We start from the raw sequence: 25943 nt of genomic DNA on the forward strand, positions 1-25943 counted from the left end.
TTACTAAAAAATCGTCCGGCGAAGTGCATTCTTCATTTTTGCAACTTTTTTGGTATGGTATAACTTTGCAATTAGTGTGTTCTGTTTGCAAAAAATAATTGAATTAGCATTGTAAATTTAAATTTTGACAACAATCTCTAGCAAATTCATCGCTGAAAAATGGTGGCGCGTTGCACTTCAAATTTTTTTACCGTTTTTCACTGCAATTTTTACATATTCTCCGAGAATACCTCGGTCCGGCCGGGAAAAGCTGTGTAGAATGGAATAAAAAAGCTAGCTTGGTGAAAAATGAAACAGCGACAGAAGATTTACGGCCCGGACCTTGCTCACAGTGAGTTTCAGCGCTGTACCATTGACTCTCAATTGTAACCAATACTGAACCAGTCAAATTGAAGTGTAAATACTTCTGCCAGTCTGCCCAGAGTCGATTAAGAGACATCCCAGTCTGTCCCTTTTCTTCGCAGCCTAATTTACATTATTGGTGAACACTGCACAGAACGTTTCACATCATCAGACTGTACATACAACGAACATAGCAAGTTTTGAAAATTTCGAATAGCTGATATCATGCTTAAAACTATTAAAATGGCGATACCGTCAAAAGCTATTCTAGCTCGAACTATACCATATATTGGTGCATTTACATCTGTGCGGTGGAAGCGGAGTTCGGAGGCGGAGGCGGGGGTCGGAGGCGGAGGCGGGGGTCGGAGGCGGAAGCGGAGCTCGGAGGCGGAGGCGGGGGTCGGAGGAGGAAGCGGAGTTCGGAGGCGGAGGCGGGGGTCGGAGGCGGAAGCGGAGTTCGGAGGCGGAGGCGGGGGTCGGAGGCGGAAGCGGAGTTCGGAGGCGGTTTGTTTATCAGTCTATTTCAGTTTATCTTTTTCCAGTGTCTGAATAAAAGGCTCAATGCTCATCATATGTTGTGTTTTTCAGATTGATTGAACGTTGTTTTTGACTCTTTTGGATTGTGTAAGTGAGTAGTTTGTTATTGTTGTTGTCATGAAAGTTGTTAAGATGGAGCAGAAGGTGGAATTGGAAGATCAGAAGAATGTAAAAGTGGAATTGGAAGATCAGAAGAATGTAAAAGTGGAATTGGAAGATCAGAAGAATGTAAAAGAGGAGATGGAAGACCAGTCAATGGAGGAGTCAGTTGTGGAAAAGTTAGAGATCAAAATGTTGATCCACGATTCTGTAGTACCAGCAGTTGAAAGCGGGCCGATCCTATTGGCTCTGGTTGACCCCTCTACGGGGTTTTGTCATGGCCTCGCTGACATTGGGAAAGTTCAAGAGCGTGTTAGCAGATCAACAATTGCCGGGGGAAAAAGGATCTATCACTGCGATAAATGCAACTACTGTAGTAAAGACAGATATCTGATCACGCGCCACGTTGCTCGAATTCACTCAAAATCTGTAGACAGTAAACGTTGTCGGTTCTGCGATTTTTCTACCATCTATCCTTCAAACCTCACTCGTCACATCCAAAGAGCTCATAGTAACCAAGATTCAATTTTGTAACCAAGCATCAGATTCATCTCGTTATTAAGTTTTGATTGATTATTTGCCTTAGTTATTTGTTTACTGTTATTTGTTTAGTAGCCTTAGCTGTTTACTGCCTTTGATAACAAGATGCCTATAATACTCGGCCATAATCTGTTTTGTTATAAACTGCCACCTCTATTTAACCGAATAGGAGATAACTATTTTAATTAAACCACAATCTGGGTTTTGATTTTCACGAAAGGATTACCTGAGCAATTTTATTGTTACTTTGATCAAAAATAAATGGCAAAAATCGTTAGTCAAATTTACCCAGAATTCGGCAAAAGTCGACATACTGTGTTATCACCGGAACAATTTGACGAAGCGGAAGCTAGTGGAGCCCTTATAGATCAAGCTATTATAAGCAGCGCTGAAAAACTAGTTAGTAAAGTTTGCACCCAGATAGATTTATTCCGAACCAATTTCACGACAATTAGCCACGTCAGAAACGAAAGCGTGACCCTTGTTGCTAGACTTATAGAATGGCCGCTGATTCAAGAACTGAAAAGGGGGATGCCCAAAATCGCTTCGCGGAGCTTCGGTTTTCTGGTTTTCAAGTTACTGACGCTTTCACTGGGACCCAGAATTTGATGAAGTTTTGATGAAGTTCAGATGAAGTTGGATTTATGATGAAGTTGGTTTTATGATGAAGTTGGATTTATGATGAAGTTGGATTTAATCTATTAATTTTACTTAACCCAAAAGAGGTCGGATTTGTAGTCCAATTCTTTATCTTGCTAGCAAGAGTAATTTGCAAGAATAAGTTAATTCAATTTGCGGCTAGCAAGAGAAAAATTGTTTTGTTCCCGGAGACCAGAATCAAAAGGTTAGAATCTGGAGGTCGGGTCCGGAGCTCAGAATCTGGAGGCCGAATCCTTAGGTCGGAATCAGGAAGTCGAATCCGGAGGTCAGAATCTGGAGTTCGGATCCGGAGCTCAGAATCTGGAGTCCAAATCCTTAGGTCAGAATCAGGAAGTTGAATCCGGAAGTCAGAATCTGGAGGTCGTTGCAGTTGTTCGCACTCCTCTTTGACGGAGATGAAATGCGTTGGACGTTGGTCTCGAATTTCGGTCAAAGTGATCGGACAGGCTCGAACGGGTGGGTAGTGGGTAGCCATTCTAAAACTAGCTTGGGGGGTGAGAATATATATTTGTTTTTAGTATGACAGTAAAACTAGATTGGGGGGGGGAGGTGATGGGGGTATAGCTAGCTACTAGCTATATAATATACAATGCTATGTGTAATATACCATCTAGTGTATTCTATGTCGTTTTTCAGATTGATTAGATAGTCAACTCTCTTGGTTGCAAGACACAGTGCAGTATCAAAAGTTCAATTAATCATGAGCCAAAACAGGAAAGTTACAGTTATTCCCGTGTCGGAACACAACGTTAACGAAGATATCCGGAACGCACTTGTTACGTTCCAGGAGGATGAACTTCAGATGAATAGCAACGGTACTCAAGGATCAAATGTTCATGTCGGTACTTCAATACACAATGTTAGTTATGAATAGTTTTTAGATACCAGCCAACAAAATGAAAAAGATCATACTTCCTCTAATTGTGTGTTCATTGTAATATAAAGATTGACTTGTCCTTGGAAGATTAAAACTGCTTGGCTAGTGTTAAAAAGTGATTGACTCTGGCGGTCTTGAATTTTTTACTGAGCCTGAAGAGACCTCTTGCTATTATCACTTATTAAGATTAACAGGCCGTACAACTACTTTTAGTGCAAAAATGGGGTTTAATCTTTTTCGGTCCCCCAGTTTTTTATTCCCCAGTTATAACTAAAGTGGTGTTGGTCAAATTGTATGTTGGTCAAATGCTTCTGTCGATTTCCGTATTAGTTTGACCTTATGGTTTCCCGTTATCTATCCCTCAGGCATGTTGATTTTTCAATTGCTCTCAAACGAAATTTGTAATAATTATACTGAACGTCAATTAAATTAGCAACCCTTCGACTTTTCGAATGACTTTTACGAAATCAGTTTTAACTGAATGTATTTTAAATTCGTTTACGCATTGAATTATGCAATTGAAATAGGCAACATGTATTATTATTATTAATAGCCGCACAGCAATAGCTGGGGCTATTATTGGCCTTTTCTTGATTTTTTTAATGGTTTTTTTATTTCGTCGTCGCGACTTTTGAAACGACCATATGACGTCAAAAACACTTCAAATCTGCTTTTTGTTCATTCGTTCATGCAATTTCATTAGAAGTACGTGTGTGACCTCATTTTTCGCTTGTATTGGAGCGAGCTTTTTGTTCATTCGCGTGATTAAATTTCTGGTCACACTTGACTTACCTCACTGTCAAAAATGACTAACTGACTTTTACATTACTTTACCTCACTTTGTCATTAATTTACTTTAATTCAAGGAGATAAGGCCAAATGGGTGTGTCACTCTAAATGAAGGTTATTTGAGAGCAGCTGATAGAGACAGCCAAATTGTATGCATATATTAAATCAAAATATAACATATCAGCCTTCAATGAACAGACGATTTTTTGGTCTGTCTTTTTTACCTTTATTTTTAGACTAAAGATTTACAAAGCTATTGCGGCTGATTTCTGGCAACCGTCCAGCCATGTTTATCATTTTTATTACTTTTTTAACCAGTTTTGGCATTACTCCTGCTCAGAAATTAAATGATACGTACTAGTATATATAATAGAAATTAATTTTTTGGAATAGGAGGCTGCAAGCAAGCTACCAGCACGTTCTAACCGCGGACTAGGGGCGGCTAATAAAGAGGCCCAAGAAAACGCCCTGAAGTTATTGAAAAAACAACTTGGAAATGTCTTCTGGCTTATATTGTTCGAAGACGACACTTGCAGTGTAGTTCACTCCCTATGCGGATCAGTTTGCCTCGAAATGACTGAACGTGCATCAATAGAAGTTAGTAAATTTCAAATTGTTTTTAAGAAAGGATGAAAAATTGAAATTTATTTCCACAATAATTCATTGTTACAAAAGTCATCGTTTGCTTTTAGCAAAACGACCACATTAATGTTAAATGGATTAAAAAAACCCCAGGACCAAATCGTATATTTGGACAGCAACCGTCTTGACAGTAGGACGTGTAAATTTTTGTCAGGACTGGGAACGAGATACTCTACTGCGAATAAATCATTCAGATGGGAACACGAGTTTTGCACGCTTTGTACCAGCTCGTGACCCCGATATGACTGTACATGAAGATATCAACAAGATTTTGTTACAGGAAAATTCTCAAAGTGCAAAGCGTAAACTTGAACTACCACAAGTATCTTCTGAAAATTGTAAAAAGAGCGTAAAAAATTCTGCTGAGGAGCTTCACGTTAGCCATGCTGAAAATATCGAACAAGAGGCAATTGCAGTGCTTGACCCTGAAGATGTCTCGAAAACATTCAGCGAGATAAGAGACGAAAACTGTGATCCCGAAGAACCCAATTGTAGCGCTATAGGAGGAAGCCAGGTAAAAACATATATCAATATCTCTGCTGCGATGGAAAATAAAATGTTTTTTTTTTAAAAATGGTTATCAAATTGAAGCTACTACTGCATCAAACTGCTAAGAGTATTTCTGACAAGTTGTTTCATGTTTCAAAAGGCAAAAAGCTAAAGGTTGGTTTCTTTTAGGAAAGTGGTACCTCAAAGGCCAACCCACTGATTGAATCATAAAAGCCACTGTCATCTACACCGGGAAATATAAAGAAGCTGAAAATTAGGCGCAACAAAGCACTTGACCCCGACGACGTCAGTCAATCAAAGCTTAGACGTGTTGATCGAGAGGCGTCAGACGCCATGAAAATGGCAGCTGACAAGATAATGGAGGCGGCCACCCTAATAGTCAACTGCGTGACCGAGCTACGCCCGGAGTTGAAAGCTCTTTCCAATAGGAATTATAGAGAAATCCAGATGTCTACGAACGCAGTAAAGCAGCTCGTACGGATATTATAGAGATTTTGAATGCTATTACTTTTGATTTTCGTTTTCGTGTACAAAAATTAGCAAACATTTTTAACTTATATTTGTTGCTGTGCAAAGTAATTTTTCTTCAGACAACAGAGGTATCAAAACTAGGAGTTCTACTGCCCGCAGCAAAGAGTTTTCCCCTAAGTGACGAGCCACTGCTCTTGATAACCAAAGGTCCTGGACAAGGAACCAATCTTGCAACAGTTGGAGGCGCAACGCCACAAATCATTAGGAGGAATGCTTGTAAGCTACTGTGGACTAAGGAAGAGTTGATGACTCACATGCTTTCACCGAAAGTAAAGCAAAAGCAAGGAGTCCCAACGCGCACAGATTTCTCCCCAGTTCGGAAGAACCTGCTGAAAAGTGATTTTTCATGATTCAAAAATTTGTACACTGTTTGTGTACAATTACCCCCATAAATGTCTAATTAAAAATTTTGAAAAGGAGGAAAGAATAGAGAAGCGTTTTTTAAAATCTTGTTGTGATTGTTTAGATCTGTTCCAATTGAAGTATGAAGATAAGTGGGTACATACATATGAATTAGCAAAAGCGAGCTTAAACAATCGAGGAAATGAGATACGTTGCTATGAACGAAGAAGCAATGAAATGAGAGAAACTGATGAGAATAATGACCACTTCGCTTCTAGAAATCCCAACCATGGCACATTTGACAATCAGGAGTCTGAACAAGCTGATTATTAAAGTTGATGAGTCATAGAAGTAAAACTCTGAACATTGCTTGTTGCTTTTGTCTTGTTGCTTTTATATATAAACTGGATCCTTCAGTTTTGTTTTTTTCTGTTTTCTGTTAATTTTTTTTAATTGTTCTTTTTCTGCTAGATTCTCAGAACTTTGATTTGTGAACTTTTATATTAAACAGTGTTCTCAATGTAATGTATATGTTTGTTCTATTTGCGTTGCTATTGGTTCTATATTTGACTGCTCAAAGTTCAAAATTGAAGCCGTCTTTTATAAAAGGTGGCAATAAAAGTCTGAATGTGTTGTTTGCAGTTTTTCGACGTCTTCGGAAGATTGTCCGGAATAAACACGCAAGTTACAAGGAAAGTGATAGGAATTTTGCTTTGTTTAAACTTGAGTTCAGTTTCACGTGCGAGACCAAGTTAGAATAAGTTGCATTGAATTTTAGAGGCAATGTTACCTAAGAGAATAGAATGGTCAATTTTGGCGCAGTGTGATTATTGTTCCGTTGAAAAGTACGTGAGAACGCCAGATAGACCAGCAAGGGCCACAATCGAGCCAATGAGAGAAAGCATTTTTCTCAGAAAAATCAGCAGAGATATCTTGTGGAAAGAAACGTACCAAGTCTTGTGTCAGTCGTATCAAAATCTTCAGCCTCTGTTTTCAATAGTTCATGACAAATATGGTGGGTATAGGCTTCTTTATAATGGTAAATCAGTCGTATCACCTCCATACGTTTTCAAGCGTAACCCTGTAGGCTTTGTGGCACCGATTCTTGACGGGGTTGTTACTGAACTTTCTGTCATGAGGTCTGAACGAACCGGTCAACAGTTATTATTACTTGGGCCAATCTGATTTGTGAATTCCGAGTGTGAGCCCAATTGTGAGTTTGATTTTGCTAGAGACTGCGGTATTGTGCAACTCCGTGTGAGAAAACGGATTGGACCTGGTGATGAAATTTTCGTGAAATATGGTCCAGAGTTTTTCGAAATCAACGCTTGCCTCTGCCGAACTTGCAGATTGCAGAAGTTAGAACAGAATGCAGCAGAGGTTTTTGAGAGTTTGCTAGAAGGTTGCATCTATGAAACACCTGATGAAGTTGTTTTTGAGCTGGGAGAACACATTGTAACTAATAGTTTGCCATCTATGCCTAAAAACGGAAGCTGAGAGGAAGTGCATTGAAAGAGTTAATGAGTTAACGAGTAGTGCCCTAAGCAATGACGGATCACCTTCTCTTAGTAGTAGGTTTCGACTTGTTCCAACAGTGGAATCAATTTTTCAGAATTACAATAGTAGTTCAGAGAATCTTTCATCTGACAGCAGTTTTTCTGAAGAGGCCTCGACGACAAGCGAGTTAACAACTGAAAAAACAGAAGTTTCAATAGAATCAGGACAAGAAGATTTCGAGTCTCCAAAGGAAACCCCTTTTTTGACTGGGATTGATTCTATATCAGCTATACATGAATCACAAAATGTTGATGTTCATCTTGAATCTTATGAAGTGCCAGAAATTGAGGAAGAAGACTTTTCCAACGCGAGCCCCGATCTTTTTGAGAGAAGTCACATCAAAGTTGACGAAGCTAAAGCGCTGGCTGAGTCGTTTTGTTCTCATTTTAAGCTCTCTGACGAATGCTCAAGTACGATGCATATGATGATAAAAACTTTTCTTCCTCATCAAAATCAATTTCCGTCTGGTTATCAGTACATTCGTCAAATGAAAACATCATTCACTGAAGAAGTAAGAGTTGTCAAAAACTCACCAAGACAATCTTTGTGCATAACTGGTTTTCGCTATCAATTGAGAGACATCATTCAGCAAAACATAAGTGAAATTTTTGATTATTCTAAGTATCGTAAGAAAAACATTTACAGCGACTTCAATTGTGTTCTATGTCCTCCTACAGAGGTGAAGCAAAACAGAGAACTTTTTATTAACTTGATTTTGTTTTCTGATGGTGTCAACATTGAAAAGTCAACACTTCGAAAACAATTGTGGCCGGTATGGTTACAGATAGCCGATTTGCCTCCTCGAAGAAGAAATTCGCGACAAAATATTGTCTTAGCTGCGCTCTTTGTGGGTTGCACCATTCCAAATTGGACAGATATAGTCCCATTGTTAAATGCAGAGCTGTTAAGTAGTGTTCAAGTTAGATTTAATGGTTTTTTCTTCAAGACGTTTTTCAAAGTGAAACTGCTTATAGCAGATTTGGTTGCAAAAAGCCACATGTTAAATATGTACAAATTTAACGGTTTCTATGGCTGTCATTTCTGCACGGCGCCTGGTAAAACGATTGGTAGAACACATTCATACTATCCGTTTCCGCAAACAGATAAAACTCGAGAACATGACGTTAATGATATGCTCGTTAATTATGCAGAGTTACTACCTGTTGATGAAAAAATCAATGTAGCTGGTGTGAAAGGCAAAAGCGCCTTTGCGTCAATGATCGATGACTTACCACTTACGGCACCGGTGGACTATATGCACTGTGTCTTGTTGGGAGTCTTTCCTGAGTTACTTAAACTCTGCAACAGAGCTCTATGTCCTAACGATCGAACTGAAGTTGGCCTTATACTTTCAAAGTTATCCTGTCCGCGTGAAATGGTTGCCTATTCTCGGAAGATCAGATCGTTAGATGAGATTGCGCAGTTCAAAGCGAACGAATATTTCAATTGGATTTTTTACATTAGCATTTTAGTTTTCCGTAACAGATTACCTCAGGATTTATATTTGCACCTTCAAAACTTAGTGTTTGGGGTACGACTTCTTTTCGAGTCAAGTGCTGCAACATCAACAGCTGCTGCTCGGATTCTGTTGAACGACTTCTGCAGGGATATTGTGTCAATGCACGGTGGAAACGAACGCATTGAAACAATAAATGTTCACTGCTTGAGGCATTTGGTTGACCAAGTTCAGCGGTTTGGACCACTCTACTGTTACTCTGCTATGAGTTTCGAATCTGCTAATCGAACCTTAAGTGATCTTTTTACAGGTTCACAATCGGAAATTGAGATCATTTGTAGGCGAGTATTACGAAGACACAAATAAGCGAGGTTAGAAATTAAAAATCTCCGTTTGAAGAAAATTTTCGATAAATTGTCTCCAATTCCAGTAATCGATTGCGTTGGTTTTTCTGATGAGATGATTGAAACAGAAGATGTCAAGTTGGGCAGGTCACGTTACCCAGGAGGTACTTTTTTCAATCGTCACCATTTTAATAACACATATTTTGATTCCCCTTCATACAAGCGGTCGAAACTTGGAAATTGTTTTGTGTCAATTTCTGGAAAAGTAGAAAAATTTGGTCAAATTCGTTATTTCATTCAAATGGAGGGTGCCCCATTTTTCAATGCTGTTCACTGTACAATTGTTTGAAGTTTTCGAGCAAATTGGTTCTGTAAAGGGTTACTTTTATCGGGTTGAAGAAACGAATTGCGAAGCGTTTGTCCCACTTGAGTTACTTAAGAAAGTGTTCCGATTCTCCGAATTTGTGACGGAAGAATATAACTCCAGCAGCCAATATTTCATTGTTAAGCTATGTTCAGTTTGTGCTCGTGCATGTTTTGAATTGCCTCCTCTTTTCCCGGCTCCTCCTTTCCCAAATTGATCTTGCATCATGCAACTGAGCATGTTTTGCGGTCTTGATTTTTTACTGCTGATTTTTAACTGGAAATTGCATCATGCTACTGAGCATGTTTTGCCGAAATTTTCTCCGGCTCATCCTTTACCAAATTGATCTTGCATCATACTACTGAGCATGTTTTGCGGTCTTGACTTTTTACTGCTGATTTTTAACTGGAAATTGCATCATGCTACTGAGCATGTTTTGCCGAAACTTTCTCCGGCTCCTTTCCCAAATTGATGTCGCATCACGCTACTGAGCATGTTTTGCGGTCTTGATTTTTTTACTGCTGATTTTTATTTAAAAAATGCATCATGCTACTGAGCATGTTTTGCCGAAATTTTCTCCGGCTCCTCCTTTACCAAATTGATCTTCCATCATACTACTGAGCATGTTTTGCGGTCTTGATTTCTTACTGCTGATTTTTAACTAAAAATTGCATCATGCTACTGAGCATGTTTTGCCGAAATTTTCTCCGGCTCCTCCTTTACCAAATTGATCTTGCATCATGCTACTGAGCATGTTTTGCGGTCTTGATTTTACTGCTGATTTTTAACTGGAAATTGCATCATGCTACTGAGCAGGTTTTGCTGAAATTTTCTCCGGCTCCTCCTTTCCCAAAATGATCTTGCATCATACTATTGAGCATGTTTTGCGGTCTTGATTTTTTACTGCTGATTTTTAACTGGAAATTGCATCATGCTACTGAGCATGTTTTGCCGAAACTTTCTCCAGCTCCTTTCCCAGATAGATGTCGCATCACGCTACTGAGCATGTTTTGCGGTCTTGATTTTTTTACTGCTGATTTTTATTTAAAAAATGCATCATGCTACTGAGCATGTTTTGCCGAAATTTTCTCCGGCTCCTCCTTTACCAAATTGATCTTCCATCATACTACTGAGCATGTTTTGCGGCCTTGATTTCTTACTGCTGATTTTTAACTAAAAATTGCATAATGCTACTGAGCATGTTTTGCCGAAATTTTCTCCGGCTCCTCCTTTACCAAATTGCTCTTGCATCATGCTACTGAGCATGTTTTGCGCTCTTGATTTTACTGCTGATTTTTAACTAGAAATTGCCTCATGCTACTGAGCATGTTTTGCTGAAATTTTCTCCGGCTCCTCCTTTCCCAAATTGATCTTGCATCATGCTACTGAGCATGTGTTGCGGTCTTGATTTTTTACTGCTGTTTTTTAACTAGAAATTGCATCGTGCTACTGAGCATGTTTTGCCAAAACTTTCTCCGGCTCCTTTCCCAAATTGGTGTCGCATCATGCTACTGAGCATGTTTTGCGGTCTTGATTGTTTTCATGCTGATTTTTAACTAAAAATTGCATCATGCTACTGAGCATGTTTTGCCGAAACTTTCTCCGGCTCCTTTCCCAAATTGATGTCGCATCATGCTACTGAGCATGTTTTGCGGTCTTGATTTTTACTGCTGATTTTTAACTAAAAATTGCATTATGCTACTGAGCATGTTTTGCCAAAACTTTCTCCGGCTCCTTTCCCAAATTGATGTCGCATCATGCTACTGAGCATGTTCTGCGGTCTTGACTTTTTTACTGCTGATTTTTAACTAAAAATTGCATCATGCTACTGAGCATGTTTTGCCGAAATTTTCTCCTGCTCCTCCTTTACCAAATTGATCTTGCATCATGCTACTGAGCATGTTTTGCGGTCTTGATTTTTTACTGCTGATTTTTAACTAGAAATTGCATCATGCTACTGAGCATGTTTTGCTGAAATTTTCTCGGCTCCTCCTTTCCCAAATTGATCTTGCATCATGCTACTGAGCATGTTTTGCGGTCTTGATTTTTTACTGCTATTTTTTAACTACAAATTGCATCATGCTACTGAGCATGTTTTGCTGAAATTTTCTCCGGCTCCTCCTTTCCCAAATTGATGTCGCATCATGCTACTGAGCATGTTTTGCGGTCTTGGTTTTTTTACTGCTGATTTTTAACTAGAAATTGCATCATGCTACTGAGCATGTTTTGGCGAAATTTTCTCCGGCTCCTCCTTTACCAAATTGATCTTGCATCATGCTACTGATCATGTTTTGCGGTCTTGATTTTTTACTGCTGATTTTTAACTAGAAATTGCATCATGCTACTGAGCATGTTTTTCTGAAATTTTCTCTGGCTCCTCTTTTCCCAAATTGATCTTGCATCATGCTACTGAGCATGTTTTGCGGTCTTGATTTTTTACTGCTATTTTTTAACTACAAATTGCATCATGCTACTGAGCATGTTTTGGTGAAATTTTCTCCGGCTCCTCCTTTCCCAAATTGATGTCGCATCATGCTACTGAGCATGTTTTGCGGTCTTGGTTTTTTTACTGCTGATTTTTAACTAGAAATTGCATCATGCTACTGAGCATGTTTTGCTGAAATTTTCTCCGGCTCCTCCTTTCCCAAATTGATCTTGCATCATGCTACTGAGCATGTTTTGCGGTCTTGATTTTTTACTGCTATTTTTAACTGGAAATTGCATCATGCTACTGAGCATGTTTTGCTGAAATTTTCTCCGGCTCCTCCTTTCCCAAATTGATGTCGCATCATGCTACTGAGCATGTTTTGCGGTCTTGATTTTTTTACTGCTGATTTTTAACTAGAAATTGCATCATGCTACTGAGCATGTTTTGCTAAAATTTTCTCCGGCTCCTTTCCCAAATTGATGTCGCATCATGCTACTGAGCATGTTTTGCGGTCTTGATTTTTTTACTGCTGATTTTTAACTAAAAATGCATCATGCTACTGAGCGTGTTTTGCCGACATTTTCTCCGGCTCCTCCTTTACCAAATTGATCTTGCATCATACTACTGAGCATGTTTTGCGGTCTTGATTTTTACTGCTGATTTTTAACTAGAAATTGCATCATGCTACTGAGCATGTTTTTCTGAAATTTTCTCTGGCTCCTCTTTTCCCAAATTGATCTTGCATCATGCTACTGAGCATGTTTTGCGGTCTTGATTTTTTACTGCTATTTCTTAACTACAAATTGCATCATGCTACTGAGCATGTTTTGCTGAAATTTTCTCCGGCTCCTCCTTTCCCAAATTGATGTCGCATCATGCTACTGAGCATGTTTTGCGGTCTTGGTTTTTTTACTGCTGATTTTTAACTAGAAATTGCATCATGCTACTGAGCATGTTTTGCTGAAATTTTCTCCGGCTCCTCCTTTCCCAAATTGATCTTGCATCATGCTACTGAGCATGTTTTGCGGTCTTGATTTTTTACTGCTATTTTTAACTGGAAATTGCATCATGCTACTGAGCATGTTTTGCTGAAATTTTCTCCGGCTCCTCCTTTCCCAAATTGATGTCGCATCATGCTACTGAGCATGTTTTGCGGTCTTGATTTTTTACTGCTGATTTTTAACTAGAAATTGCATCATGCTACTGAGCATGTTTTGCTAAAATTTTCTCCGGCTCCTTTCCCAAATTGATGTCGCATCATGCTACTGAGCATGTTTTGCGGTCTTGATTTTTTTACTGCTGATTTTTAACTAAAAAATGCATCATGCTACTGAGCGTGTTTTGCCGACATTTTCTCCGGCTCCTCCTTTACCAAATTGATCTTGCATCATACTACTGAGCATGTTTTGCGGTCTTGATTTTTTACTGCTGATTTTTAACTGGAAATTGCATCATGCTACTGAGCAGCTTTTGCTGAAATTTTCTCCGGCTCCTCCTTTCCCAAATTGATCTTGCATCATGCTACTGAGCATGTTTTGCGGTCTTGATTTTTTACTGCTTTTTTTTAACTAGAAATTGCATCATGCTACTGAGCATGTTTTGCTGAAATTTTCTCCGGCTCCTCCTTTCCCAAATTGATGTCGCATCATGCTACTTTTTCCATTTTCTCTTGCAACCAGCTCGTTTTTTTGAAATGTCCTAGGTATAATTTGAATGTAAGTAAAAGCCAGAGCTCAAAAACCTAGGTTGGGGGGTCGATTTTTTGCTCTATCATTTAGAATAATTGAGTTAAAAGTTTTTTTGATTATTACACCTTTTTGTCTCATTTCAACCTTTTCCATTTTCTCTTGCACCCAGCTCATTTTTTTGAAATTTCCTAGGTATAATTTGAATATAAGTGAAAGCAAGAGCTCAAAAACCTAGGTTGGGGGGGTCAATTTTTTGCTCTATCATTTAGAAAAATTGGGTTAAAAAGTTTTTTTGATTATTACACCTTTTTGTCTCATTTCAACCTTTTCCATTTTCTCTTGCACCCAGCTCATTTTTTTTGAAATTTCCTAGGTATAATTTGAATTTAAGTGAAAGCAAGAGCTCAAAAACCTAGGTTGGGGGGTCGATTTTTTGCTCTACCATTTAAAAAAATTGAGTTAAAAGTTTTTTTGATTATTACACCTTTTTGTCTCATTTCAACCTTTTCCATTTTCTCTTGCACCCAGCTCGTTTTCTTGAAATGTCCTAGGTATAATTTGATTGTAAGTGAAAGCAAGAGCTCAAAAACCTAGGTTGGGGGGGTCGATTTTTTGCGCTATCATTTAGAAAAATTGAGTTAAAATTTTTTTTGTTTATTACACTTTTGATCTCCTTTCAACCTTTTCCATTTTCTCTTGCACCCAGCTCTTTTTTTTGAAATTTCCTAGGTATAATTTGAATGTAAGTGAAAGCAAGAGCTCAAAAACCTAGGTTGGGGGGTCGATTTTTTGCTCTATCATATAGAAAGATTAATTTAAAATTTTTTTTTATTACACTTTTTTGTCTCCTTTCACCCTTTTCCACTTTCTCTTGCACCCAGCTCATTTTTTTTGAAATTTCCTAGGTATAATTTGAATGTAAGTGAAAGCAAGAGCTCAAAGACCTAGGTTGGGGGGGTCGATTTTTTGCTCTATCATTTTAAACGTTTTTTTTATTATTACACCTTTTTGTCTCATTTCAACCTTTTCCATTTTCTCTTGCACCCAGCTCGTTTTTTTGAAATGTCCTAGGTATAATTTGAATGTAAGTGAAAGCAAGAGCTCAAAGACCTAGGTTGGGGGGGTCGATTTTTTGCTCTATCATTTAGAAAAATTGAGTTAAAAGTTTTTTTGATTATTACACCTTTTTGTCTCATTTCAACCTTTTCCATTTTCTCTTGCACCCAGCTCGTTTTCTTGAAATGTCCTAGGTATAATTTGATTGTAAGTGAAAGCAAGAGCTCAAAAACCTAGGTTGGGGGGGTCGATTTTTTGCGCTATCATTTAGAAAAATTGAGTTAAAATTTTTTTTGTTTATTACACTTTTGATCTCCTTTCAACCTTTTCCATTTTCTCTTGCACCCAGCTCTTTTTTTTGAAATTTCCTAGGTATAATTTGAATGTAAGTGAAAGCAAGAGCTCAAAAACCTAGGTTGGGGGGTCGATTTTTTGCTCTATCATATAGAAAGATTAATTTAAAATTTTTTTTTATTACACTTTTTTGTCTCCTTTCACCCTTTTCCACTTTCTCTTGCACCCAGCTCATTTTTTTTGAAATTTCCTAGGTATAATTTGAATGTAAGTGAAAGCAAGAGCTCAAAGACCTAGGTTGGGGGGGTCGATTTTTTGCTCTATCATTTTAAACGTTTTTTTTATTATTACACCTTTTTGTCTCATTTCAACCTTTTCCATTTTCTCTTGCACCCAGCTCGTTTTTTTGAAATGTCCTAGGTATAATTTGAATGTAAGTGAAAGCAAGAGCTCAAAGACCTAGGTTGGGGGGGTCGATTTTTTGCTCTATCATTTAGAAAAATTGAGTTAAAAATTTTGAATTACAAATTTTTTTTGGTTTTTACAATTTATTTTTCAGGTGCGGTTTCTTGTCATTGGGGACTCTAATCTTAGAGACAGCAAAGAGTATCTCGAGAAAGATAGTTTATTGCAAAAATATAGGTACCTTTTTAAATACTTTTTTGGCAAAGAGATCAGTTTTACAAAAAAAAATTTTCAGTCCAGAATACGATGGATATGGAGGACGCCGGTGTAGTGATTTGATGAAATTAGTACAGAAAGCGTCAACTTTTGACTTTGTTTTGGTAATAGTAGGAGACAATGACGTAAAATCTCAATCAAGACAATACATTTGCCAAAAATTTAAAGAATTTCAGCAAGCTATTTGGCCAGTAGACGTGCGATTTGCCGGGCATATGAGGAGAAAAGATCTTAATCCGAAACTAGTGTCTCTAAATAATATGTACTATAGAAATCATTTGGGTCCTTATTTAAAAAGTACAAGACTTATCCGACGAGAAGATTTTAGCAACTCGTGCCCTTATCATTTTGATGTTTACGGTCATGGATACCGTCATTTGGCGGTATTTGTGTTGTCAGTTGTCGAAGAGTTCATTAATGGTCTTTAGCGGCTACTGTGTATCTTCCTTTTGGCGGTTGAATTAAACTTATTCCTGTCTTTCCTCTTCTTTCTGACCTGTTCTTTTTTTAATATGTGAAACATTTATGTGTTTTAGTATTCCTAAGTTGTTTGTTTTAGAATGTCTTCTGCCTTCGTATTTACTATTTCGGAGATTTTGAATGATTCCTGGTTCTTTTTCAGCCAAATTGTAGCTGTTGCCGCCAGTTTTTTTCCGTAACGACACCGATCACTTTGACCGAAGTTCGAGACCAACGTCCATCGCAATTCTTTTCCCTCAAAGAGGAGTGCGATCAAGGGGAACGACCTCCAGATTTTGACCTCCGGATTCGACTTCCAGATTCTGACCTACAGATTCTGACCTCCGGATTCGACCTCCAGTTTCTGACCTCCGGAATTGGACAAGGACAAGTACAATGGTGTCCTCAGTCAGGGATCCCGAGCTCATGTAAGATACATATTTTCCAATTATTAAGAATTTACAGCTTCATAAACTGGTTAACAAACTTTAGTTTTTATTTAACTAGGTGAACTCAACGATTGAGTTGATTGATTTTTCCATTATAACAGTTTTGACGATGTATATTGCAGTGTGGAGGGCGGTTCTTAGTTTTAAGAGTTTGACTCCATCAGTCCCCCACCCTCCTAAGTCGACCATGCTAGTTTTAGCTATAAGTTATAAATACAGGTGATAAAAACTGGTCTGCCGTTGACCCAGTCTTCTAACGAGGAGCACTTTAGAGAGATGTGAATATTTTCGTTCCTTAAAGTTCGATAAGCGAATTTTAAGATCTTCTCAAAAACTGAAGGATTAACTTTCTTTTACACAAAATGTTTGCATAAAAACTTTTCCACATAGTTATGGTTATTTTTGCTGATATTTTTTATGTTGTTATGTTTATTAGGAAGACTTCTGTTGAAGTTGCTGACTCTGTTTTGACTCTATTTTGACATGTAGTTAAATTTTAAAACTCTAAAACATTCGCTACTGGTTCATTTTAAGTTTTTGTTGTAACGTTGTGACAGGATAATCAGTTCGCAACCTGTTTTTTAATAGCCGCGAAGCGATAGCGGCTATTATTGGGGACATCGGGGTTTTTTTTTTAATTCGTTTTCTCCATCGATGGTTCTTACGACCTGACTTCTTGGAATTGACTTCAGTGACTTCTATTGCTTTGCAGTTAAAATTTGTGTACGTGACGTCGTTTCTGCTTTTAGGTCAATTGCGTAACTTACTCAAAAAAATGACTTCTGAACTCACTTATGGAACTTTAATTTTTTATGAAGATATACTAGTTAATAGTGTGCATCTAAGTAGGGCCAATCTTATATGCCCTAATTGGTGATTATTAGTCCTGAGTTTTTGATTTCGAATATCAATTTTGAAATAGCTTTTTATGGGCTTTTTCCTTATAGAACGTATGTGTCAAAAAAATGAGAGTCCGAGGCTAACCCAAAAAGTCTAGCGGTCTATTAAATGTCTCCTGGTCGATCTTTCTATCTTATTTCTTTGGTTGTTTCAATTCATGGAAGGCCACAAGCGTCTATCGCGGCTTTTTTCCGGCAATCTGCCGGCTATGTTTTTAGTTTATTTCAGTTACTTGTTTCATAACGTAACGAGGGAAGCAATCAGTAAATTTGCTGCAGTTATATTTGTCCTGTGGTCATTTTATGCGATTTTTTGCCTGACAATTTTTCGTCTGAAACATTTGACTTAAAAACCTGGATAAACAGGTAACGCCCGGAGGGCATTGACTTTTTCTAAGATTCTTTCGGCTTTCAAGATTGTAAGTATGCGATTCACCGGAAATGTTTGGAGACCTAAGTTAATGGGGGAGTTTCTAAGAGTCTGAACCCCCCCCCCCCTCGTTCCCATCATCACTCATGCGCTAGCCCACCCAACCCCATTTTTGTAAACTAAATTTCAGCCAAATGAAACCAATTGTTGTTGGAACTCAAGCAGAAGGCTATCATCATCGATATGGTCTCTCATTGGCTGACAATGTCACTGTTCCTAGTTGTGATTGATTGTTTAACCTCTAGTCGTTTAGTGATCGCGCGTGACTCTCAGGCGGTGGCACCGGTGAAGGTGTTTGTGGACAACCAGAATGACTTCCCTCCTGTGATCTCGGACTGTCCCAGACACCTGGAGGTTCTGGAGTAACAATCTCAGCCGCTCATGGAGATCTTCAGAGCTAAGGACGAGGAAAAGTCTGTCAACGGAGCCATCAAGTCAATCGACATTGGAGGTAAGTTACTGCTAACCCCACCCCGGTCCTAAAGTTGTGTTTTAAACCCTCATTATTTAGACAATCAAGTATCGTCGCTCTTTACAGACCCCTATTAACATCATAGGGTTTTGGCCGGGGGAGTTCACCCAGGTAGCTTTACAACGTTTGCGGGACATCTTTTTATGTTTGTGCGCTATGTGAAAAGAAGTCATGTAGTTGGCTAGCCTCCCTATGCCCCCCTTTGGTTATCATGGTTCATTAGCATTTTGCGGCACAGGAAGTGTAGCTTGTGATAAGGTGGAATAAATTAGGAAAAAGAAACTCCCTTCCCCTACCACTGAGTTTTCAATTTCAGCTTCTCAATTTTTAGGTGGCTACCCAGCCGTTCGAGCCTGTCGGATCACTTTGACCGAAGTTCGAGACCAATATCGCAATTCATCTCCGTCAAAGAGGAGTGCGATCAACTGGAACGACCTCCAGATTCTGACCTCCGGATTCGACCTCCAAATTCTGACCTCTGGATTCGACTTCCAGATTCTGACCTAAGGATTCTACCTCCAGATTCTGACCTCCGGATTTGACCTCCGGATTCCACCTCCAAATCATTCAGAAATTTGCAAATGGCTTAAGTTAAATTAAATGGCTTCAAACTCAATTTCAAACTCAGAATATAAAAACTGAATGATTCAATTCAATTTTTTCCTTTGAATTTATTACAAAATGTTTAAAACTGGTTTATATTCATGAGAGCATGAATTCATATTTCACCAAAAAGTTCATTTTCACTATTCGATTTGTTTTCAGAGCAGAGAGCGAGACAGAGAGAGAGAGAGAGAGAGAGAGAGAGAGAGAGCGAGCGGTTAATTTCCCACTTATGTAAATAAACGCGGGTAATTATCTCCGAAAGAACGCGAATAAAGCTGAACATAACGCAAACATTCTAAAATTAACTCTTCACATATGAAAGGCAGCGTGCAATTTATCATGCGCAGATGAATACGAGCGCCTGAATTTTGTTATGCGCATAAGATGACTCATCTAGTAAGATAAAATTCATACTATAAATTACAAAGTGGGACATGAACAGAGAAATGGGAAGGGGAAAAAACAGAATGAATTTTGTCATGATTCAGCGCTGATGTGCTCTGCCACCAAGCTCCGGGGGGTCAATGGTTCACTCATGCCGGAGAAGCGAAAATCAATATTTCACTGCAGAAAACCAAAAAATCTTGCCAAAATTCACCATGAAAATACAATGATTTTCAACAGTGAATTGTAAGGCTCTTAGCGGTGAATTTTTTTGTATTGATCGCTCTCACCACATACAGCGCTTAAAAAGCGCAATTCTTACAACTATTCACGGCACTCACAGCAATTATTACGTCTTTTAAAATCAATTTTAGCGTTGAAACTGGGACACCTCTATTCTAAACAAGAACTATCTGATCATCGCACAAACACGGTGCTGCAGTTGACAACGTAAAGTTGAAACGTTTTTCTTTTCTACGTCGAAAGACAAAATCTTAAACAGAATGCAACAGCAAGCTAAGCCGATAAATCAGTTTCTTGTAACTCGCGTTCGACTGTCTTCAGAGTCTTGTATCGCAGATGATACGTGACATTTTCATAGCGAACATGAAAAAGCTTTCACTTCAAAAAAAGACATGAAATTTTAAAAAATAAACAACCAATAATAATTTTATGTCCTCAAATTTTTTCATCGGGTTTTGCTTCAATTGTTTTTCTGCAGTCGCAAAAGTTCAAATTTGACGTTGGTTCGATAAAACCAGACAAGAGGTTGAAATAAAAAATAGGGCAGTCTTCACTAACATTATTAAGTTTCATTGGTAACCAATAGTCACTCAAAATGACCCTTAAAATATGAATTTATTTTGAGTTTTTTTTGTAGCATATATAGGCACAGACTTGAAGAGCATTATGCTCATTTTGTGTCCTGCTTGAAGTGTAATTGGATATGATAGTTTGCTGTCTAATTGAATTAACTATTCTATTCTATTCGAATTTAACGCAGACTAAAAACGTCTTCAAAAACAAACCAGACAGTCAACAGTCTCAAACAAAAGACTGGTAAGTCAACAAAAAAAGTTTTCTATCAACATAACTTTTACTTTATACATTGTAACGTGCTGCCATTGTAAATTTTTTTGCAAGTACTAGCCACAAAAGATATCCCATTGTAGAATTGACTCTAATACTTTTATTACAATTGCATAAATGAAAAGATCCAAAAATGTTTGGAGTTATATGATCTCTATAATTTGTGGGCTACATTGATTGACTAATAAATTTGAAAAAAATTCTAACCTAATTCTGTCGAACTTTTTCAGATTAAAATTAGATTGTTCCCTCATTGGTGATTGGATGAGCGTTTTTTTTTTCAAAACAAACTGTTATTAAACCGTTGTAATTTGCTATTAAACAGTTATTAAACAGAGTCAGCCAATTAAAATTATATGGCTTTGGATGTTTTTCATCATTTGGAATATTTCTTCTCTTCTACAATTGACCAAATTTTTTTAATACTTTTTCGTATGAATAATAAAATGTGATTTCATAGAAATGCGTCGAGGCATCTGATTTGAAGAGTAAATTTAATCTCAAGGCGTAATTGTTCTAAGCGTAAGATTATATATAACAAAAAATCGGGAGATCAAATATTCAGGAAACGTTGTTTTAGTTAAATTCTATACGAATGCCGACGTCTCAGCGACCAACTGATAAGTAAAATCTCGTATTTAAGCCATTTCCTAACCTCTTCATATGATTCACAAGACACATTTAGAACATTCATATAAGTGAAAAGCCGGTAGCGAATTTCAAATCAGTGAGTTTATAAAGGTTTAATTTTTTAATAAAGTTGCGAAAAATGGATTTAAGGTTGTGAAAAATGAATTAAGAAGATTGTTTGCAATAAATAGAACTGCGTATTACTGAATTACTGAAGTGATTTTTTCACTGTTCAATTGCACGCACCGATATCAGGCATTGTGATATTAGCCTTTTTGAAGCCTTACGTTCTGTTTTTTAAAAAATAAGTGAATTATAATTGCAGTTCGTGTTTTCTCTAGTGTATTAAGATAGTTTGCCAACATTTCAGAGCAATTCTTACTTTGCGAAGAATTATAATAATTATAATAGAAAATTAAAATTATAATTATAATTTCATTGAAGCAATAGAATAGGTTCTATCAAATTCAAAACTGTTTCGGAGCACCTCTTTACTGAGTTTATCAAGCCTCCTGTTTATGTCCTTTCAATCATAAATTGTTTTTCAAGTTTTCCATTTTTTTCATGTTTTGTTTCCCCACAAAATGTTTTCAAGCCGGCTGATGTGCCCAACCAGAGATAAATCGGATTAAATCAATTCTGATCGGGCACGGGGGGGGGGGAATCTGGGCAAATCAAGAGTATCGGCGGACTGCGGGGGGGGGGGGGCAGAAATAGGACATAGATAGACTGATATTGTAACACAATCTAGTGTCTCATTGATATCCTGCTATGACATTGTTTTTCTGAACAGAGTTGAGTTTCAGTGTTTGTATCGTCTGATCAGACCCCTTTTGAGAATCTGTAATGTCTAACCAGAACCGAAAAGTCCAGCCGATGAACGCAGCCAACCTATAAAAAATTTAACAGATAATGAGTTGACTGATTTATGATAAGCACTGCTTTGTTTCAGTTGATTAGCTAGAATGACCTCGCCGAAAAATAAAATTTCACTGATAAACTCGGAAGTCTATGGCACCAAAAAGCTTCTTAAAACACATGTTGTACGATTCAATCAATTTTTTTTAGCTCAAATCATTTGATTTCCGCAAAGACTTGAAAGATAGAGTGACATTTTGAGAAACTTTTAGACGATATATTAATCTCAATTTCCAAAACTACAATAAAAAGTGGTGAAGATTTTTTGCTTGGTTACTGTTTCATGGTTGCGATTCGAGACTTCGGATTTTCACGCACAAAAAACGAATGCAAGTCATCTTACAAAAAGGCCTAATGAACAGCATGCACAAAATATTTAGCAAAGAAGTAACAAGCTCTTGGAGTTTAAGCGAAGGAATTGTTTGAGCTCTCCAAAGAATTAAAACAACAATTTTTGACGAAAGACACAAGAATTTGAAGTTTGGGCAGTCCATCAATTATGTTTTGGGTGTACATAAAACAAATATGGGTGCCAACTGTTTTATAGGTTTTCAAAATTCTACTCTTTCCAGTTTTTTAGGAATTTTCAAGAAAACTACTAAGAAGTGTAACTTTTCAACAAGATAAAGATCGTGTGCATTAATTGAAGATTGTCAGCAATCTACTAAACGAAAAAGGGTGGGAGGTACTTGAATGTCACGAAAAAGTACCATTCTGAATGCAAATGAAAATTTATGCGCAATGTTCAAGCAGCAATTGCGATAACATACAGTTCTTTAAAAATGGGCAAAAATGGTGACAGAAATTTGACTCAAAATTCGTTACGAAATTGTGTGAAAAATTGTAAACTGTCTACAGAATTTTTAAAAAGGCTAAAGCGCAATGAGTTACTAGAGATCATATTTGAAATTTAAATGTTGATTTGAACTTTTAAAAAATTAGTTTTTGCAATATTTTTTTTTTAAATTCTTTAAGTCTACATAGCTTTTTTGGCATCATATTATATAAATAGAGCTAAGCTTTGAAAGTAATACACTATATTGATGCTTCTTGTTCAAAGCAGCCAGTGTGGGGGACTCCCGCAACTCAAATGAGCCTGTCCCTAGTCTAAACCTAGAATTGTTAAAAGACTTTCCGCGACTGAAATAAGTCAAGAAGAGAGTGTCCTTGACAAATTTTATTATGAAAAAAAAACTTTATTCTGGACTTTGCGTGATGTACTTCATTTTACCTGGACTTGAACAAGAACAACTGTCCTCTACTTTCGCTAGATAAAAAAAACTTTGACTGAAGAAAACTTGGAATTTGGCTGTATAATAAAATTGGAGTTCGGCAGCACGATAAAGCGAGCGTTTCCTGCACTTTAGCGCAACAAAAAGCAAAATACATGCAACTATAGTGCAAATTATTTCGTATAACGCTGTCAGCACACATTCTCCTCGGTCAGCATTTAGAAGAATCAACAATCCTTCGAAAATCTGCATCATTTTTTGATTGAAAAATTGATATTTTCTTAATTTGGAAGAGAAATAATTCAGTAGCGCCACAAATTCGTCATGGACAATAAGAAGATTTCTACAATCAAACTACCTAGTTTCAATCAATAAACTTGGTTGGCAATATAGTCCAGCTGCGACGAATTCTTAATGCGATTGCTGAAGATTTTTAAAATTCTAAGATTTCTAAATTTATTCTTAAGAATTCTTAAAATTCTTTTTGCAGTTTTCCAACTGTGTTTTAAAAGTTGGACTGCTCTGGTGCAATGCTGTGCAGTCTTGCACTAGTGCCATTTCTCTGTGTACAGAAGGAGAAAAAAATAGAGATTCCGAAGTTGCTAAGAACCAGACGTTTGGATAGACTCTTGCTGGACCCATGAAAAGACCATGCTCGACCCATGAAATGAATCTGGCTGGATTTGTCAAAAAGTTTTCCCTCGACTTTAACTAGGAGCCTTGGAAGTGTAATTTAAAGCAATATTTACCCCCTCCCCCTCCCCCGCCTGGAATTATTAGGTCTTTTCATAAATTCCAGGTCTGGACTAGGGGTAACACTACTGAGCGCACACTGTGAGTCTGGGCCATTCTGTGCCCGACTCATTTTGGTCTGATTGGAGCCCATTTTTGATTAAATGGTCTGATAGCCTTGATAAAACTTATCAAATGATCGTGGTGGACCGATATTAGGAATGATGATAAGATCTGGGTCGGCCGACTGCGGCTATGAGAAAAATGTGGTGGACTGACTTATCAAAAATCACCCTAGCTACACCCGGAATTTAATAATAATAATAATTTTGGTTCCTGCGTAATCGCAGCGGAACAGCATTAGGCCACAGTGGCCTGTTCTCAGCTGCCCTTTTTCTTATTATTCCCCACATTTCAGACTATTCTTTCTATGAGCAGCATTGCTCTTTCTTTTTTTGGTGACTATGGCCAATTTTTTTTGCGTCTGAAACTTTCACGTGGTACCATCATTGCAGCCAACATTGGTCAGGCTATGGTCAACCTGAAGCTATGGTTAAATAAGAGCTCATCCTTACACAGACGGCTTCACGGAGGCAGGGGATTGAACTCTCAATCATTGGCCTGTGAATCACACACCTTACCTCTCGGCTATCACGCCACCTGTTTGTGTTCTTACCTGTTTTGAAATATCAGTGTAGGTAAGCGTGAATTGTATCCCGAAATGGAGGGAAGGCGTGGTCGGTGATCGAACCAGCTTGTAATACTTCTGGCGGATGACAGGGTCCACGCCCATGCTGAACATTTTCAACCTTATTTCAATACACATTCCAGTGTATATAGGTTCCTCTCTTTGAATTCGCAAACTAAAAAAAATTATTTCAAAATCTTCAATCGCAAATCCATCTAATTAGATTGTTTCAACACAAGTATCAAAATTTCAGTTCATGGACATTCTGGTGTCGCCCTCTGGAACCCAATGCCCATGTGTGAGATACAACGAGGGTGGATTTGGTCACATCACTCTTGGAAATGAGACAACTCAGCCTCTCACTGCCGGTGAAGAGTATTACGTCACAATCAGAACAACCAGCTTCTACGGACTACAAAGCAGCCCCACAGTTCTCATAGAACCTCTGCCTGTTGATAAGATGACAACAAATAATAGGATTGAAGGTGGAAGGATCAAGTTTGAGTACCAGGTGGAAAGTGGAATCGGAAGTTACGTTCGAATCCGTCTCCAGAACAATGGATTGACTCGAATCGAAGCTCCCGAATACTTTTACAACGAGGAAATTCAATTCACGTGAGAAACATATCAACAACCAATTCATATTCATTTTTTTACTTATGGCAACGCCAACTTACCATTCGTTTTCAACTGAAGATTTCAATCAAAATGAGATATTCAATCCTACAAATAACAATTATGCTGAACAACAGAGCTGTTCATAAAATAAATGAGGTTCTATTAAATCAAAACAAAGAGTAAATAGACTATCACTAGCTAAATTCTATAGTCATAAGCTCTCAGGTAAAATATACGCCATGAAAAAAGCACATCAGAAGTTGGCCAGAAAACGTTATTCTTCAAATTTTATTCTACTGAACAAAATTCCAGGGAACCTTAGCTCCTTCAAATCATTAAAAGAATTAAGAAATTTCTACCAAATTTTTCTGAATGAAATTTTGAGATCCAAGAAAATCAATACATGGTCAGATTTTTAGTGCAGGGGTATAAAATTTTCAAAAAAAATGCAACGAATTTAATGACTAACATTACTTTACATTCCTTTTGCATATTACGAGTATCTAATGTGGTTTTGCAAATTCAGTGTATCTTTTTCAAAGACATCTACAATTGACTAAAAGCGATAAAAGCGATAACCAGAAGCTGTTATTAGCCACA

At 37.7% G+C, this 25943-nt stretch overlaps 1 protein-coding gene across 1 annotated transcript in view; it reads left to right on the top strand.

Annotated features, from left to right (window-relative positions):
* LOC142350551 (uncharacterized) overlaps window positions 1–25344 on the top strand; it is a 61666-nt gene extending 36322 nt beyond the window's left edge. The window contains exon 6 of the mRNA XM_075402401.1: window positions 24979–25344. Within this exon, the coding sequence (XP_075258516.1) occupies window positions 24979–25344 (366 nt within the window). The remainder of the gene's footprint in view (window positions 1–24978) is intronic.
* The last annotated feature ends 599 nt before the right edge of the window (window positions 25345–25943 follow it).

Source organism: Convolutriloba macropyga, chromosome 12, assembly GCF_964194025.1.
Source record: "Convolutriloba macropyga chromosome 12, txConMacr16.3, whole genome shotgun sequence".
Taxonomy (NCBI): Eukaryota; Metazoa; Xenacoelomorpha; order Acoela; family Convolutidae; genus Convolutriloba; species Convolutriloba macropyga.